At 36.3% G+C, this 15,999-nt stretch overlaps 1 protein-coding gene across 2 annotated transcripts in view; it reads right to left on the reverse strand.

Annotated features, from left to right (window-relative positions):
- Positions 1–2,584: 2,584 nt before the first annotated feature.
- The window catches only part of LOC145689023 (uncharacterized), a 68,124-nt gene continuing 54,709 nt past the window's right edge, over positions 2,585–15,999 (reverse strand). For both annotated transcript variants that reach the window (XM_081763162.1, XM_081763161.1), the window contains exons 10-11: positions 9,695–9,906; positions 2,585–3,039 (exon numbers count right to left, since the gene is read on the reverse strand). In XM_081763162.1, coding sequence (XP_081619288.1) covers positions 9,755–9,906 — 152 coding nt within the window. In that variant the 3' untranslated portion in view covers positions 2,585–3,039; positions 9,695–9,754. The remainder of the gene's footprint in view (positions 3,040–9,694; positions 9,907–15,999) is intronic.

The following is a 15,999-nucleotide window of genomic DNA, read 5'->3' on the forward strand; positions in this document are numbered from 1 at the left end:
TATTACGTGAATACAAGACTAGTCCAAAATCAGTTATTGCTGTCCATTTCAGGATCACTCAGTAGTATGCTTTTAAGTGGAGGAGTATTACGTGAATACAAGACTAGACCACATTTTTTCCTTAGTGTTTTAACAAAACAGTTTATTTTAAGAGGTTTTGAAAGAGTATTTACGGATACAACAAGAACATAAACTATTCTAAAAGATAAACATGTCAAGTGAAAGGGAAACCAGAATAAACAGAAACTATTTGTGCAGTAAAATATATACAAGTTCAGCACAATGTTTGTGACTAGAGAAAAACGGACTTCCGTAGCATAAGTTACTGAAAACAACTTTTCTTGGTTAGGATAGTCCAGAAATAGAGAACAAGAGGATGAAAAGTGGTAAACAAATGTGTATATAATCTCTGGTAAACTCTTCCGGATGATAACAAAGGAGGCCATGTGACCTGTGAAGAAGACGATGTAAAGACTAAGTATTGGGGAGCTTTGCTCTCATTTTTTATTAAATTTTTACTATTTACAATTCATTACTTTGGACAATTTTATTGTTTGTTACAATCTTCATATACTGTTTTTGATTTTCAATATGTTCATGCGCCGCTTATCCTTCTTTATTACATTAATAGTGTAATAAAAAAAATATACTTAAAACGGGCAAATTCGGCCACCTTGGCACGTGCCATTTTAGTACATATTCTTATTTCAAACAACTAAAAAAAATATAGTACGTAGTCCACAGGACTCTAAGGCCGGGACTTCCTTTATAAATCTCCCGTTAAGGGAGATAACTGAACTTAACTCTACCTGCTGAGTTGATTACGCGCAGTCGACGAGACTCTGTTAGTCACATTCGAGTACCGATTCAGTAGGTGCTTTTCAATATTTGTCTTGTTTTTTATCACAGGATTTCAAATGGATAAAAACGTGGAAGTTGGAATTATATTATTGTTGCTTTCTAGTTTGCATAAAATGACTACCAGTACTAGCATTAGACTATTCGAGCTTTCCTCAGCACCTTAGGCCTATGCACCAGGATATATATTTTATTTGTAATTGCTAAATTGTGTATTTCACTCAGAATGAGAATAGTTAAGTTGTAACTTTGTTTCAATATCACAAGCTTATGCTGCTTATCACAGGCAGATTTATGTAAAACTAATATTATGCTAATGTTCATGTAATTACGTTAGTTGATTGGTTCAATTATTAAGCAGATATTCATGTCTGTCTAGCTTTGTTGTATAGTTTTAATTGTTGTGTAAGGACCAATCCAGCTAACCTTGCTTTATGTAGTCAGTTAACTCCAATAAAGTAATAGACAAGGAATAGTTGTGGTTATTTAACTATGTTAACATTACTTAAACCCCGTTCTCTCACGAGACAAGGTGTCTTGCTTGTTTAGATATAAGTTTGTCTACTTATTACCTGCATAAATAATTCAGTTGCGTAATCAATTAATTATGACCAAAACACAATTCCATTATACTACACGAGGTAATAAGCTTAATATAGCTTATCTGGATCACTCTAGTATTTCTTAATCACGTGTTTTCTATTCTGATTAGGTCTACGTATTATGGCTCCCCGATATGATAGAGGAATGATGAGGACTATGCTACTGTGCAGTAGCGTAGCCAGGATGTGTGTTTGGGGGGGCCCAAGTGCTGTTATAGGTACGCATAGAAAAATTACAAACAAAAAAATATATAAACATAAAAGTACCAAAGTACATTGTCGGATCTCTTTGGGGGGAACCCCGGCCCCCTTCCCTACGCCACTGCTACTGTGGTTATAATTTTATGCAATGCATGACCTTTGCCCCTAATCTTTAAGTGATATTGTGTTTCTTACTGTTCTCTCTCAGTGCAATTTGCTGTAAAATAATCCTAAGCTAGACCAAATTAACAGAAATGTCGGACTTCCAGCGGTACGCCCCTGGTAAGAAATATATTTAAGTTGCAATATTATTTTACTTAAACTCTCTGTAGCTAAGTGGCCAAGCCATCGACCTTCAGAACCCGTTGGTGGTCGTGATAGCAGGACAACAATATTATAAGTACAACACTAATTGACAAGTTACTTGTCTACATGAAAATGAAATATTTAATTTGTGTTGTTTTGAATTCCCTATATTTATAAAAGGTTTGGAGAGGCAAAGGAGGCAATCGTCTCCTCTTTCCTATCATGGATTCACTTGGTTGATAATGCGGACAATGTTTAGCAGAAGGGGTCCAGCCATTTTTCCAAAAAAAAAAAAAAAAAAAAAAAACTATTACAATTTCAGTAGTTTCTGTTCACATTAGGTTAGGTTAGTTTGTGTTAGATTATGTTAGTGTAGGGGCCAGCATAATTTTTGAAAAAATATAGAATTTCGCTGGTTTTTTATTAATATTTGTTTAGGTTAGTTCAGGTTGCTTAAGGTTAGTTTGGTTTAGTTTAGATCAGATTTAGATAGGTTATGTTAGGTCTAAGTACTTGCATCTTACACTTCTGTAAATTTTATATCTTTTTTACGTACTTCCGGATCCCTTCTACTAAACATTGACCGATAATTCTTATCGACAATGATGGAAAATAAATAAGTTTCGAGGATGACAGAAAAATGTATTTCAGTTTCTTTAAAATCACTAAAAAATGACAATAATGCATTCTAAAACTTTTTTTTTTCGTTTATCACAGTACTTATACAATTTTCAAGGCACATAAAAGTGAATTTCTTTTATTTTGAAGCTAAATTGGTTGATGACAAATGCATAATCTGTTTCTGTAATGCATTAGTTTTACACTGACTATCAATATAAAAGAAAATATATATAAAAAAGGAATATAATAGAAAATGAGTATTTAATATTTTATAAAGCACCTGTTCGTTCAACATAACATGAATTACGACAGTGTTATTCCATGCTGTTTTTAGAAACTTCATACTTTATATCTTCTATATTAAAATGTCTATTTTTAACACAAAAAATTATAATATCAATAAATGGTTCCATTTTTAGCTGCTTCTATTAGACACTTCAGAAATCCACACCTGAAAGAGAATAAACAAATAAAATGTTTTGGTAAAACAGTGTTTGTTCTTAAATAAAGGATCAACTTAAGAATCACTGTGAAAGGCACATTCATTCTGAGAGTTGTTGAATAGGCGATATCACGATACGTATAAAATAATGGGTGAAGTATGCTAGGTCTGGGGCTCGTATTTGAAAATTTACGAACAGAATTAGATGTTTTGGATTTTTGACACTCTAAATAAAGAAAATGAACCGAAATTAAAATAAAATCTGCAAAAGACAGTCAAGATTCACTGTGGCCATGTCCAAATGAAACAAGTGCGCATCCAAAGTACGCTTATTTCCAAAACTGACGCCACCTAGTGTGAGTCAAAAGGTCCAAGTTCATAAGTCTGCGAGTGCATAGTGCGTATTGCTTAACATAGCGGTTTCTCGTAGTAGGAAAAACGATATTACCAAAATGATCTAATAACATTTTAAAAGGCATATTTTAAATATTTTTGTTGAAGTGAATATTTTTGTGAGCTGATCTTATAATAATTTACTTGATCGAGGTACACATTAGTGATTTTATAAGTGGGATATAAAAATGTCACACATAACAAACGTATTTAGATATGTTCTCTGAGTATGCAATGGAATTTAAAGTAGTGTAGGGAAAGCAACCAAATAATTTCTTTAATAGTGCTATAAAGACATTTCTGCTTAAAATATTATATGGTCTATGTAGCTGAATTGTGATAATTAGACTATCGGTAATTCAGTTATTTGCACTAAATTACAAACTTGAATGATATATGGATTAAAATTTTAAGCATTAGCATAGAATAATGAATACCTAGATTATTTATTACCCTATGGCTACAGCTACAACTAGAAATGTTAATTCGTAGGTAGATAGGCCTAATTTTCCAGTTCTGATTCTAAACAAACAAATTCCTTTCAAAGCTACCATATTTTCTTGCACTTGGTCTGTGTGAGGTACCGTAATATGCCCATTACCGTACATTTTGCATTTTTGGCAGCAAACTAAAAGTGAAATACAGGTAAAAAATTTCTTTCTACACATTTATCAAAGATTTCACACATTCCTCTTAATTCATATAATTTCATTACCGTACCCACTATGAAACGATTATGAAGAAGTAATTCCTTCCGTGCAGTTGAACAATGAGAGCCATTACATAACATACATATTGTATTTTTTTCATAAAACAGTCTCTTAATTTTCACACAATTATTATTATATTAGAAGTTTTTCATGGTTATATTTGGACGAGGGGATTTGTATCCTAACTGCAGATTAAGAATATGAAAACACTATTTCGAAGATTTACAGAACTAGCTCGGGAGAGTAATGCGCTGCGAAGTAGGAACGAAATACACGGTTCTGATTGGATGGGGTTATCCATTTCTTGCCACGTAGCAATCATATAGCAGAAATCAAACACTTGCTGCTGTCGGTTCTTGTGGCCGAGCATGCTAGCGCTACGTGCTAGCAACGGAAACCGCTTTTGGCGTGGGTTCAAAACCAGCCCAATGAAAGTTTTTATTTAAAAAAAATCATAGCACTTGTTTTATTAAAATAAGATGAAAATGATACACAAAAAAGTGATTTACTTACTTTTGTGCAGATAAGTAGTAGTAGTAGTAGGAACGGGTTAGAAGCCCCGCAGGACTCGTTTTGTTTCGCCTTAACCCCCATGATATAAATTTTGTGACCAACTTAAGTAAAACATCTGGAGTAGCGCGCGAGAAAACATACTTCCGGTAGTATTACTCTCCCGAGCGGGTAAATTTACGGGTAAAATCTACGCATTCACAAAGAAAGAGTAATATCTAAGAAACTTAATTATTAGCGCTATATGATAGAAATTGTCCAATCAGTACGCCTGTAAGCAATACGGTAGATAGAACTACCACAACTACAATGCCATTGTTGTGTAATCTACCGTACAGAAAGCAATTATACACAATATGAACTCTCTCCCAAAGTAGTTTTGCTCCACATTATTCTAAATAGCTCAGTACCTTCAGTGTCCTAACGCTCTGGCAAGTTGCCTGCTTTCATTTGCAATGAAATTCCTAAGTTACTTCGCAACAGTGTCATCAGCGTCCTAACCACCAGTGCTACTCTTCTCCCTGTGGATTAATAAATGTTCCCTCGAGCAAGCATGCCTAATGAACTAGAACATAGCCAATAGTTTGGTGGTTTTTATGCGTCACGAGTGTTACGAGTTTATTGTGAACATAACACAATATGTATATAATTATTGCCTTTACGCTCCGCTCTTGTTAATCTGCGCGTGAGAGATTCGAAATGACAAATATTTGCAGGTAAATCAAAACTGGAGCTGTTGGCATACATAAAAGAAGCACTTAAGTCATTTTATGGTTGCCCCATATTGTCAATCTGTACGATATATTTATCTTTAATATAACTGTAAAGGCATTCACCTTTTTTAAAAACAAAAAATTAGTTTATTGTTTCTAGCACGCGAAATTCTCCCTTCTTTTGTTATCAATGTTCTAAGTTCCACCAAGATGAGGCGCTGGAATGAAATGCGGATCAAAAGTTAATTTGGCGAAGTGTTCACTATCTAGTATGCACTCCATTTGTAGACTTCGAGCGTGCATCCTCGAAGTGTACACTTTGCACTTTTGGACACGGCCTCTGTTTCATGTTTCGGATATGGATAACCATAGTTAAATTTAGGGACGGTCTCGTGCAATTGCATCATTTGGTGCCCCCTTTTTCCAGAAAGAACAAATCTTAAAAGCCACGAATTTAAGTATGCCACCCCATCATGAACTACGAAGGCAAGGGTAAGCGCACTCGTACTCAGAAAGGCCGAAACATTATAAATACAATCTCGTTGTGTCTGTTTTTTTTCTTTAAATAATAACCTATTGTGTTAGTGAAAGATAAAGCAAACACATCTGCAGAGGAAAGATGGTAATCCTTTTTGTAGAATCCAATATCGAAGTTGAATCTCAATATATCAGTTTACAATTCCAGTGCAACTATCTTTATTTCTTGATTTTTCTTCTACTTCTGTTTAAAAATTAAAAAAAAAAAAAACTTTGCACCTTCAACGATAAGAAACTTCTTTGTAACAAAGAAAGACTAGTTTTCATATCAAAACTGTGATAACTAACTAAATGGAACAGGTGTTCGTACTGTTCGAGAATTGAGTTCTTGTATTTGACAACAATGACGCAATTCATGCTGGGATTTGTTTGAACATTTGCTTTAGCACTGTCCATGTGGCCTTAAATTAATGCGACCTAAACATGATTAATGAATGTTGTATTCAAATAGAAGGTCAGCTACTACAATCATAAAGTATATTTCCAACAAGAAATATTTATTTTGAATAACCCTTTCCGGTACCCGGCTTTTTTGGACTATTTTTTAGACTTTCAGTCAAGCAGCTACTGCATCGTCACTATTTATCCTAGGATCATGGTTCATACCTCATTCTCTTCAGAATAGAGCTGGCTTTTTTAATGGTACAACTTGCATGTTCATACCATATACCAGGAGCGGGAAAAAGGATGTCAAACGGAAAATTTCGGAGGGAAATTTTTTCTCGCACTTTGGGCCCCCCTTGAGCGACCCTGTGTGAACGTAGGCATCTAAAAAATATCTGATAAATAGTACTTGGTATACTGAATGTGTGCGCCAAATTTCAAGTTTCTATGTTGAATACTAAGGGCGGGAGAAATTTTATCAGGAATTCCCACCATGCCCCAAATTACCGTAAAACACCATGATCTCAGGCAAAAAATGTCCTGAGACATCCCAAATTACCCTAGGGTCATGTTTCGCCCATCATTCTCTTCAGAATAGAACTGTCTTTCAGGCGGTACCATTTACTTGTCCCCATCATGTATCGAAGGCGGGAAAATCCCGTGAAAGAGATTTTTGGTTAAAAATTTCCCTTTTTCAACGTTTAGCCCCTCTGTACCCCCCTGTTTTGACGCAGAAATCTGAAAAAATCCGGTAAATACTATTCGGTGGACTGAATGTGCAGTTTCAATCTTCTAGGTGCAAAAATAAGCCCACAAAAAAATAATACCGAAAATGTCCAAAATTCCCCTATACAGAAGTATATTTTGATAAAAATTCCCTGACACTTCCTTAATTACCCTAGGGCCATGTGTCGCACATCATTCTCCTCAGAATAGAACTGCCTTTCAGGTGGTACCATTCATTTTTCTCCATCATGTATCTAAGGCGGGAACATTGCGAAGAAAGGGATTTTTTGGTAAAAATATCCCTTTTTTTAGCTTTTTGTCCTTCTGGATCCCCCCGTGTTTTAACGCAGTAATCTAAAAAAAATCTGGTAAATACTACTTGGTGGACTGAATGTTTGTGCAAAATTTCAATCTGTTAGTGCAAAAATAAGCCCAAAATAAATACTTTACATACCCCCCCCCAAAAAAAATATTACACGAAAATATAGATTTTAGAATTATGACGTCATCACCTTCTATGTCTCGACGCAGGATGGTGTGAAACCATACGTAAGGTCTTCTACAATGCCTCTGGACTTGAAAAACAAAAAAAAAAAAAAAAAAAAAGCTCAAATAGGAGAGTTATAACGCAGTGTACCATGAAACATCCCGTATGGTACAAAAAGTACCATGGGATCCCCAAAGGGATAATATATACTAGTTATGACAGATTTTGGCGCTCTGTGCAAATACATGTGTTGCAGATGTGGTCGAGCCGTCCTGGTTAAGTTAGTGATATTTGTAAAGAAATTAATGAATTGACTTATTGACGAATTCGGTTGAGATTTGATTAATTGAAGACTGGGGAGAATAACTGAAAGAAGTTTGTATATACCATTTTCAAACTTTGAGATTCTCCGCTATAGTATGTGTGCTACGCAATTTACTTCAATGTTACTTTTTCTGTCCTGTTCAACACAGAGGCTATATGAAACGTGAACCTACATTTTCACGTGACATCCAAACTACATGAGGTCCCATCGGAGAACTGAACAAGGATCATCTGTGCTAAAGATACGTAAGCTAACCATATAGCTATGAGGGAATTCAATGCTTAATTTAACCAGGAATATTTCCCAACTTAAAATGGGTTTTGGAAAATCTGAACACATTTAGATAGCTCTTTCAAAGGTTTAACATATGCCAACGTTGTGGGTGCCAATGGGCACAAACAATGAAATTACGGCACAATAAAGATTTGAGAAAGTTAACCCACACAATAGTAAGTTAAAGAGAAATTCAAAGAGCTTCAAATGTAATTTAACAATCTACGATGGAGAGTCAAAAATTATCCGCAATGTAGTTATAACTTTTCTTATATTGTTCATACACCTCTGTCCTCCTTGTTTTATTGTCGTGCTTTTGTGGTCATGCTATGAAAGTTTGATCCTAATTCCTCCACTTGTCTTCCTTTTGTTGCAGATTGATCATGGCCGCTCCATTAGAAGTTTGCTCTAAAGAGGAACAACGAGCAGTGTTCCGGTGACATGGTTCTGTTAGACAGACGAGTGACTATTGATGAAGTGACAGACACATTGTCTGGAAATTTGTAATGGTTCTGCGTATTGAAATCATCCACAACAGAATTGGGTTTTATAAAGTTTGTGCAAGATGGGTTCCAAAACAACTCGCAGTGTTGCATAAACAAATGCGCTCGAACATCTGTCAAAAACTGTTGCGGCAAGACACTGTTCCCCTATTGTGCCGAAAGTCTTTGATGGATTGCGGCCCCTGATACACCTTCCCACCACAAAAACCGGATTACTGCTCGTTGTTTCTCTCTTGTTCAAACTTCTAAATGGAGCGGCCGTGATCTATCTGCAACAAAAGGAAGAAAAATAGAGGGATTAGGATCAAACATTCATAGCATGATCACAACAGCATAACAATAAAATAAACGGCCTATGTTTAGCAGAAGGGGTCCAGATCTTTTCTCTAAAAATGTTACTATTTTGGTAATTTCTGTTCACATTCGGTTAATTTAGGGTAGAGTTGGTTAGTTTAAGTTAGGTTAGGCTTGTTTAGGTTACGTTAGGTTAGTTTAGTTTATGTTATATTAGTGTAGGAGTCCCGCATAATTTTCCAAAAAAATTATAGAATTTCGCTTATTTCTACTAATATTACGTTAATTTAGGTTAGTTCAGGTTAGCTTACGTTAGTTTATGTTAGGTTAGCTTAGATTTGGTTACGTTATGTTACGTCTAAGTACTTCCATCACTCATTTCTCCTGTAAATTTTATGTTTTTTACGTGCTTCTGGACCCCTTGTACTAAACATACTCCAAATAAACAATGGTCAGGACAGAGGTAAGATTGAACAGCGTAAGAAGAGTTATGTCAACATTGCGGATAATTTTTGACTTACCCTCGTATAAGAATGCCATGAAAAATGTTATTAAAATTTCTTATAAATTGTACATTTGAACATTTGAAGATCTTTGAATTTCTCTTAAACTTACTATTACGTAACCATGGCGACGACACAGACGTGACATAAACCCTTAAACAGTTTATTTAATAAGTCCCGGAAACGGTAATCTTGCTACTTTCGTTTCATCTAAACCTGAGAAATGTTATAGCTTGCAAAAAAAGAACGAAGAGTAGTGAAAAAAAATAAAAATTCTTTCTTTGACCTTTATAAAATGTATCTTACCATGTTCTTTAGGTATGGTATATATCGCCAATCCATCTTTCTCAGCTTATTTCTGTTGTCTTATTTCTTAGCTTTCCGCTTCTTCTGATGGTTTCGAGGAGTCTTCTTTTTCTCTTGATTGGCGGCTTTATCTTCTTCCTGTTGAGGTCCTCTCTCTTCATTATTTTTGGCATTTTTGTGTTCCATTTTATGGCTCTTATGCCAATCAGCGACTATAATAATAATAATAATAATAATAATAATAATAATAATAATAATAATAATAATACCAAAATGTAGTTTGTGAAATTAAAGGAATTATCTGTGGTATAAAAAAAAACACTACATACAGAAAAATCGAGCTCATTAGAAGGAAGGAAATCTGTATATATGTCGAGTATTTTAAAAATGGAGCCCACGGACTACAAATCATTATTCTACAAATATATATATATATATATATACTGCTCCACAAAACTTAAGCAACCCGAGAGAACGTGGTATAAGTGACGTGTGGGGCCCATTCAACACTGGTTAGTGGCATGCACATACACAGAGACACACAGGCAAGTCGAGCACCCACTCTATCTTATAAGCAGCATCGTTGCAAGCGCGGTGAACAACTTATGCCATGAGCCGTACACCACAGCCCAGTAGTGTCCGAGGCTCCAAGCATTGAGTTAGTGGTTCTTGTGTGAAGTACACACCTTGCAATGGCTGGTAGACGACATTTGAGTGACTTTGACCGCGGGCAAACAATTGGGCGGTGGAATTCGACCGATCGCAAGTGGAAGTGGCGCAGGAATTCAACGAGAACAAAAGTGTTGTGTCGAGGCTGTGCAATCGCTTTCAAAATGGAGGTGAAGTCAGTAGACGTCATGGAGGAGGCCGTCCGAAGAAGACGTCGGCCGTCGAGGACCGATTTCTCACAATTTCTGTCAAACGTAACCATCAAGCTTCATGCTCTCACTTGGCTAATGAGTTGTTTCAGGCTACAGGACAACGCGTGAGTCGTGAAACTGTTCGTCGGCGACTCAATAGAGCAGGACTGTATGCAAAAAGGCCTGCGCTGTGTGTGCCATGAAACTGGAGCACAAACGTGCGCGTTACACATGGTGTCAGGAACATGTTGTATGGGGGGAACACCAGTGGGCGCGTGTCATGTTCTCCAATTGTTCGAGATTCAGCCTGTCGTCAGATTCTGATCGGATTTTAGTGTGGAGAGAGCCAGGAGCACGCTATCATCCAAACTTCATTGCTAAACGGCCCTCCTATGGCGGTGGTTCCATTATGGTGTGGGGTGGAATTATGCTGGACGGGAAAACGAACCTCCATATTGTGCAACATGGCACTTTGACAGCACAACGGTACCTGGATGAAATTCCCAATACACATGTGTGCAATTTCTGCGGAGCATTTGGCCCAGACTTCCTGTTCATGGATGACAATGCCCACCCACACCGTGCACATCGTGTGTCCGAATATCTGGAGAGCGAAGGCATTACGCGTATTGCATGGCCTGCATATTCGCCGGACTTGAACCTCATCAAGCATGTGTTTAATGCTCTTGGGCGGCGAATAGCGCAGCGCAGTTCACCAGCACACGCTCTCCCTGACCTGCAAACAGCTCTCCTCGAGGAGTGGCGCCATCTGCCACAAGACTTGATCAACACTCTGATTTGCAGCATGGAGGCCAGATGTCGTGCCTGTATAGCTGTTCGTGGTGGTTACATGCCATATTGACTGCCTATGCCCTCGCACAACCCAGCTTCACCTGTTGAGGTATCGTAGTGCTGAACTTTTTGGTCACCCTGTACATCCTAACTGTATTGTTCGTCTTCACTTGTGTTGCATTGTGCATCTGGACCGTCTGATTGTTCATTATACTTGGTGCAGTGATCGTGTGGTTTTATTTTCTGCCACTTTCTTCGAGTTGCTTAAGTTTTGTGGAGCAGTGTATATATATATATATATATATATATATATATATATATATATATATATATATATATATATATATATATATATATATATATATATAGAGTATACCTTTCTGTCTCATATAGCCTCGCTGCTGAACGGGACGTTAAACTCAAAATCAACTCAACTAGTATGCCTTTCAGGTCCTCATCTGGAGACGTGAATTGCACTATGTGGAATGTTGCAGGTAAAGAACCTCAGGGAAGATCTACCAATCCATCAAATAGTTACATCGATTCTTTCCAGTTGGCGATTAAGTCTATAGACGTTTACATTAGCACCGCGTATTAGCGTAACAATCGCTATAACTGCTTCATGGATTCGAGAAGCAATGCTAATGGTTCTAAGTTAAACTGCAACGTTGCCACGTAGTGAAATGTTGATTCCCCATAGTGGCTGAGGGAGGCCCTGGAGGATATAGCATTATACAGGGTGGTCCAAAAGTAGGTATACACCCCTGTATTGATCAAGTATAACATCCTACTTCATGGATTTGTTTGCTTCGGCTCTTCCGAGCTTAAGATGTAAGTAAAAACACCGCCGAGTCATGAAGCTTGACCTAGATCTACCGATTTCGCCACCCAATAGAACGCGAGGGTGTGTTCCAGTCGTCAACCCCCACCCATCAAATTTTGTCAGTGTCTTCTCTCGCGCTACACGGAAAACATCTCCCGAGAGTACAGTGTTGTCGGATTGGCGTCAAGTTCCGTTTTGTTAATTCCTTTTTGTTGCGTTATATTTTCGTTGTCACTATTTGTGCTATTGCTTCCATTTTAGAATAGTTGTTACAGTAATTATTATTGTGCAGTGTTATTATTGGTAATTTTTAAATGCCTTTTTTATATACTCGTTTACTATGTCTTCAAAGTTTGGCAACATAGTTGGTCAATTCAGCTGTTCGACGTTTCCCCAAGTGTGCACTCGGGAAGTGGCTCCACGAATTGTACCGAAGTTTTCCGATGTGTTGGAGCTCAAGGAAAATATTTCTATGATTGGTTTAAAGCCCACGCTTCACGACTCAGCGCGAGTACTATAAGTCTGCCTGATGGATAACAATAAGAAATTATGTAAAATGCAATCAGTAAGGTATTGTATATTTTTGGGCCACCCTGTATAACATTTTCGCTTTATTTTGACCTAAATAATAGCACTTTGTTCTCCAGTAGTGATTCATCTTCCTTTCGAATAGGTGCTCCTTTAATGGCATGTTCAGCAATTCTAGTGACATATGTCTAGAAACACAATTTCCCTTTTTTCGTGATCCCCATCTTAGCTCTATTTCTGGCAAAATACGCACTGCTCCTTGTTAGATAGAATGTCTGCAACAGTGTCGTGCAGCAATACACTCCAAATATGGTGTATTATCCACTAAGAGTGTACAACTTTCTGCCATATATGATTCAGCAGACTAACTTAGCAATCGTGGTACTTTTGTAAAACTTTGATATTCCCAGCGATAGACCGTGTTTGTGTCGTATTCTTAGGAATTTGGATTCAAATTAATGTTGGAGGTGCAATTTTGCAGTGTCACTCTCTTGCCGCAGTTCTTTAAGCTGAGAGCTTTTATGAGAGCTTTTTCCGATGAAATTTTTCGTCCTCACGTCAGTTTTGTTTTATGCGTAGTATTACATAGATTTTTCACAAGAGCAATAACTTTTCTTGTTGCAAGTGTCTTCTGTCTGACTACTTTCTTCTTGTTTGCCGTCTCTTTTGAGAATAACTAAGAACACCTGGATTTCAAGGCGAATGTGCTATTATCAACTTACAGAAAGACAAGAATACGAATAATATAACAGATTTTTTAGTATTACGTGGATTAAAAAAAAAACTACATATTACATAGTGTGTCCATGGATTATCTATGTGCATATGCAATAAGAATACATGCACTGTGCAATAACTTGGAGAGTTTTTTGATAACTTCACATACGAGTAGATACGAAGTTGTATTCACTGTGCTTTGTAGAACACCAAAACAACAAGTATTTTCAAAAGAACATAATGTAACTACACAACAGTAAAATTATTGCTTTAAAATATTTTCTATTATGCCATGGACCAACAAACCATAAAACCTTCCTGAGGGATTTCAAAGTACTGGGAATCTGTCATAATATAACGAATGAGCAAATCAATCAGAATAATTTGTATAAGTTGTTTTCGATAGAAAAATAATACGAAACTTTCACACAGTCATACTCGTACTTCCGTGAAAATCGATTATTATGAACCCTGTGAAAACTATTAAATACAAATTTCCTCTGCTGCTATTTGATGGATGAAGACGAAACTTTCAGTTTAAGTTAAACATAAAATAGGGCACATAAATACATTTTATTGTTCACCTAGTTTGCAGTGTTGCCACATAATAACTAAAAGAATCCCGATAAGGGACTTTTAAGGGAAATTTTCTTAAATATCCCTCAATTATTTTTCCTTTGTACGCAGAAATATCCCCTTCGTTAAGTAAACTGAAAGCCTACACTCTTACAAATCGACCAAGGTATGACTTGTTCCAGGTTGCACTAACGGTCTGATCTATGGTCACTTAAAGAGGTCCCATCGATGGCTGTAAAAATACACGGGTGCTAAAGGGTTAAGAGACCCAGGACCCAGTGTTGCACTTATATGTTCAAAAACAACTATTTTTTTTATTCTAAGGACCCTAAGGAACACTACTAATATAGTGGCGAAAATTCCCCAGGGAGAGGAGAGTTATCACCCACTTGGCCCTTGATCTAATATATTAAAGGGAGAATTTAGAATATGATCAGCTGCGTTTTCCAGTATTACAATATTAATTTAATGAAACGAAATAAAGTTAACTGATAGAATATATTATTAAAATGAAGCTACATCGGAATGAATTTATTATAAGATTAAATGAATGGAATCTGCGTTAATTAATCGTCTAGGAAATATATGGTCTGATTATGAATATTTTCTGCGTATGAATTTAAAGTAACTTAGGTTTCATGTAATTCTCCATATCTCTTTAAATCTGATTGCTAACATATTGTCCATATGTGCCTCTTGTTATTGGTGGACAGCATAGTGATGATGCCTGCAAACGTAAGATGCATAAAGTTAAGTGATGCTAGGAAGTAATCTGCATGATTTATGTGCACGAGGATTTCGTACATACAGTATCCATTTGGATACTGAATAAATGCATGAAATTAGCTACAAGGAAATTTGAATTATTTTTAGTAATAGAAATTTTTAGATATTTAGGTTTCAGCTTTTTATAAAGGAGCTTCAACTGCTTGGTGGACTCACTGCTCGTGCCGAACTTCATCTTCATGTCGAAGTTTGATAATTTACTCAAAGTTACAAGTTTACCATGACCGTCATAGGAACTAATCATGTCATGAGAGGTTTGATAAAAAAAGAGAGAAGAATAAAAGAAGAAAAATATAATTAATACTATTATATTTTTAGATTATTACAATGATACCGATGGGTGAAAAATCAAACACAGAGATGTGAGGATTATAAAACTATTAGTCTGATATCGCATGCAGCAAATATTTTGCTTCGAATACTAAATAATAATAGATTGTATAGAAGATATGAAGTTGAGAAACAGTTCGGGCTTAGGAGAGGTAAGTTGACAAGAGATGCAATTGGATTATTAAGGGTGATCGGTGAAAGGTTTATAAAAAAAAGGGAAGAATGTGTATATTGTATTATTGATCTAGAAAAGGCCTTTGACCACGTGAATTTGAAATTGTTGTTGGAAGTTCTAAAAAACAGTTGGATTGGAATATACGGGTCGAGGATTCGTTACAAACTTATATATGAACCAAGGGGAGGAAATGACAGAGGAGAGCGCAATTGGAAGGAGACTTCGACAGGGATACTGTCTCTCGCATACATTATTTAATATCTATCTAGAAGAGATAGTGAAAAAGAGCCTACCTAATGAAGATGGCATTTCGGTAGAAGGTAGAATGATTAGATGTATACGGTTTACAGATGATGTGGCACTTGTGGCGGAATGTGAAAAGAAAATCAATAGGATGTTAGAAAACTTAAGGAAGGGTTGTGAAGAATATGAGATGAAAATAAATGTTAGAAAGACAAAAGCCATGGTGATTGGAACGAAGCGGTCGGTATTAAATAGGAGCGGAGAAAGAAAAAGTTTTCGATATCTGAATAGAATTATTAGTGATGTTATGAAGTGCGAACATGAAATAAAAGCAAGAATAGAAATGGCGAAAGAATCCTTTAGGAGGAAGAAAAGTCTGTTTTGTGGGACCTTGAATAAAAAATTAAGAAAAAGATTTATGAAATGCTTCATGTGGAGTATTGTACTGTATTGGGCGGAAACATGGACATTACAC

This window comes from Thermobia domestica, chromosome 7, assembly GCF_964235325.1.
Source record: "Thermobia domestica chromosome 7, izTheDome1.hap1.1, whole genome shotgun sequence".
Classification (NCBI taxonomy): domain Eukaryota; kingdom Metazoa; phylum Arthropoda; class Insecta; order Zygentoma; family Lepismatidae; genus Thermobia; species Thermobia domestica.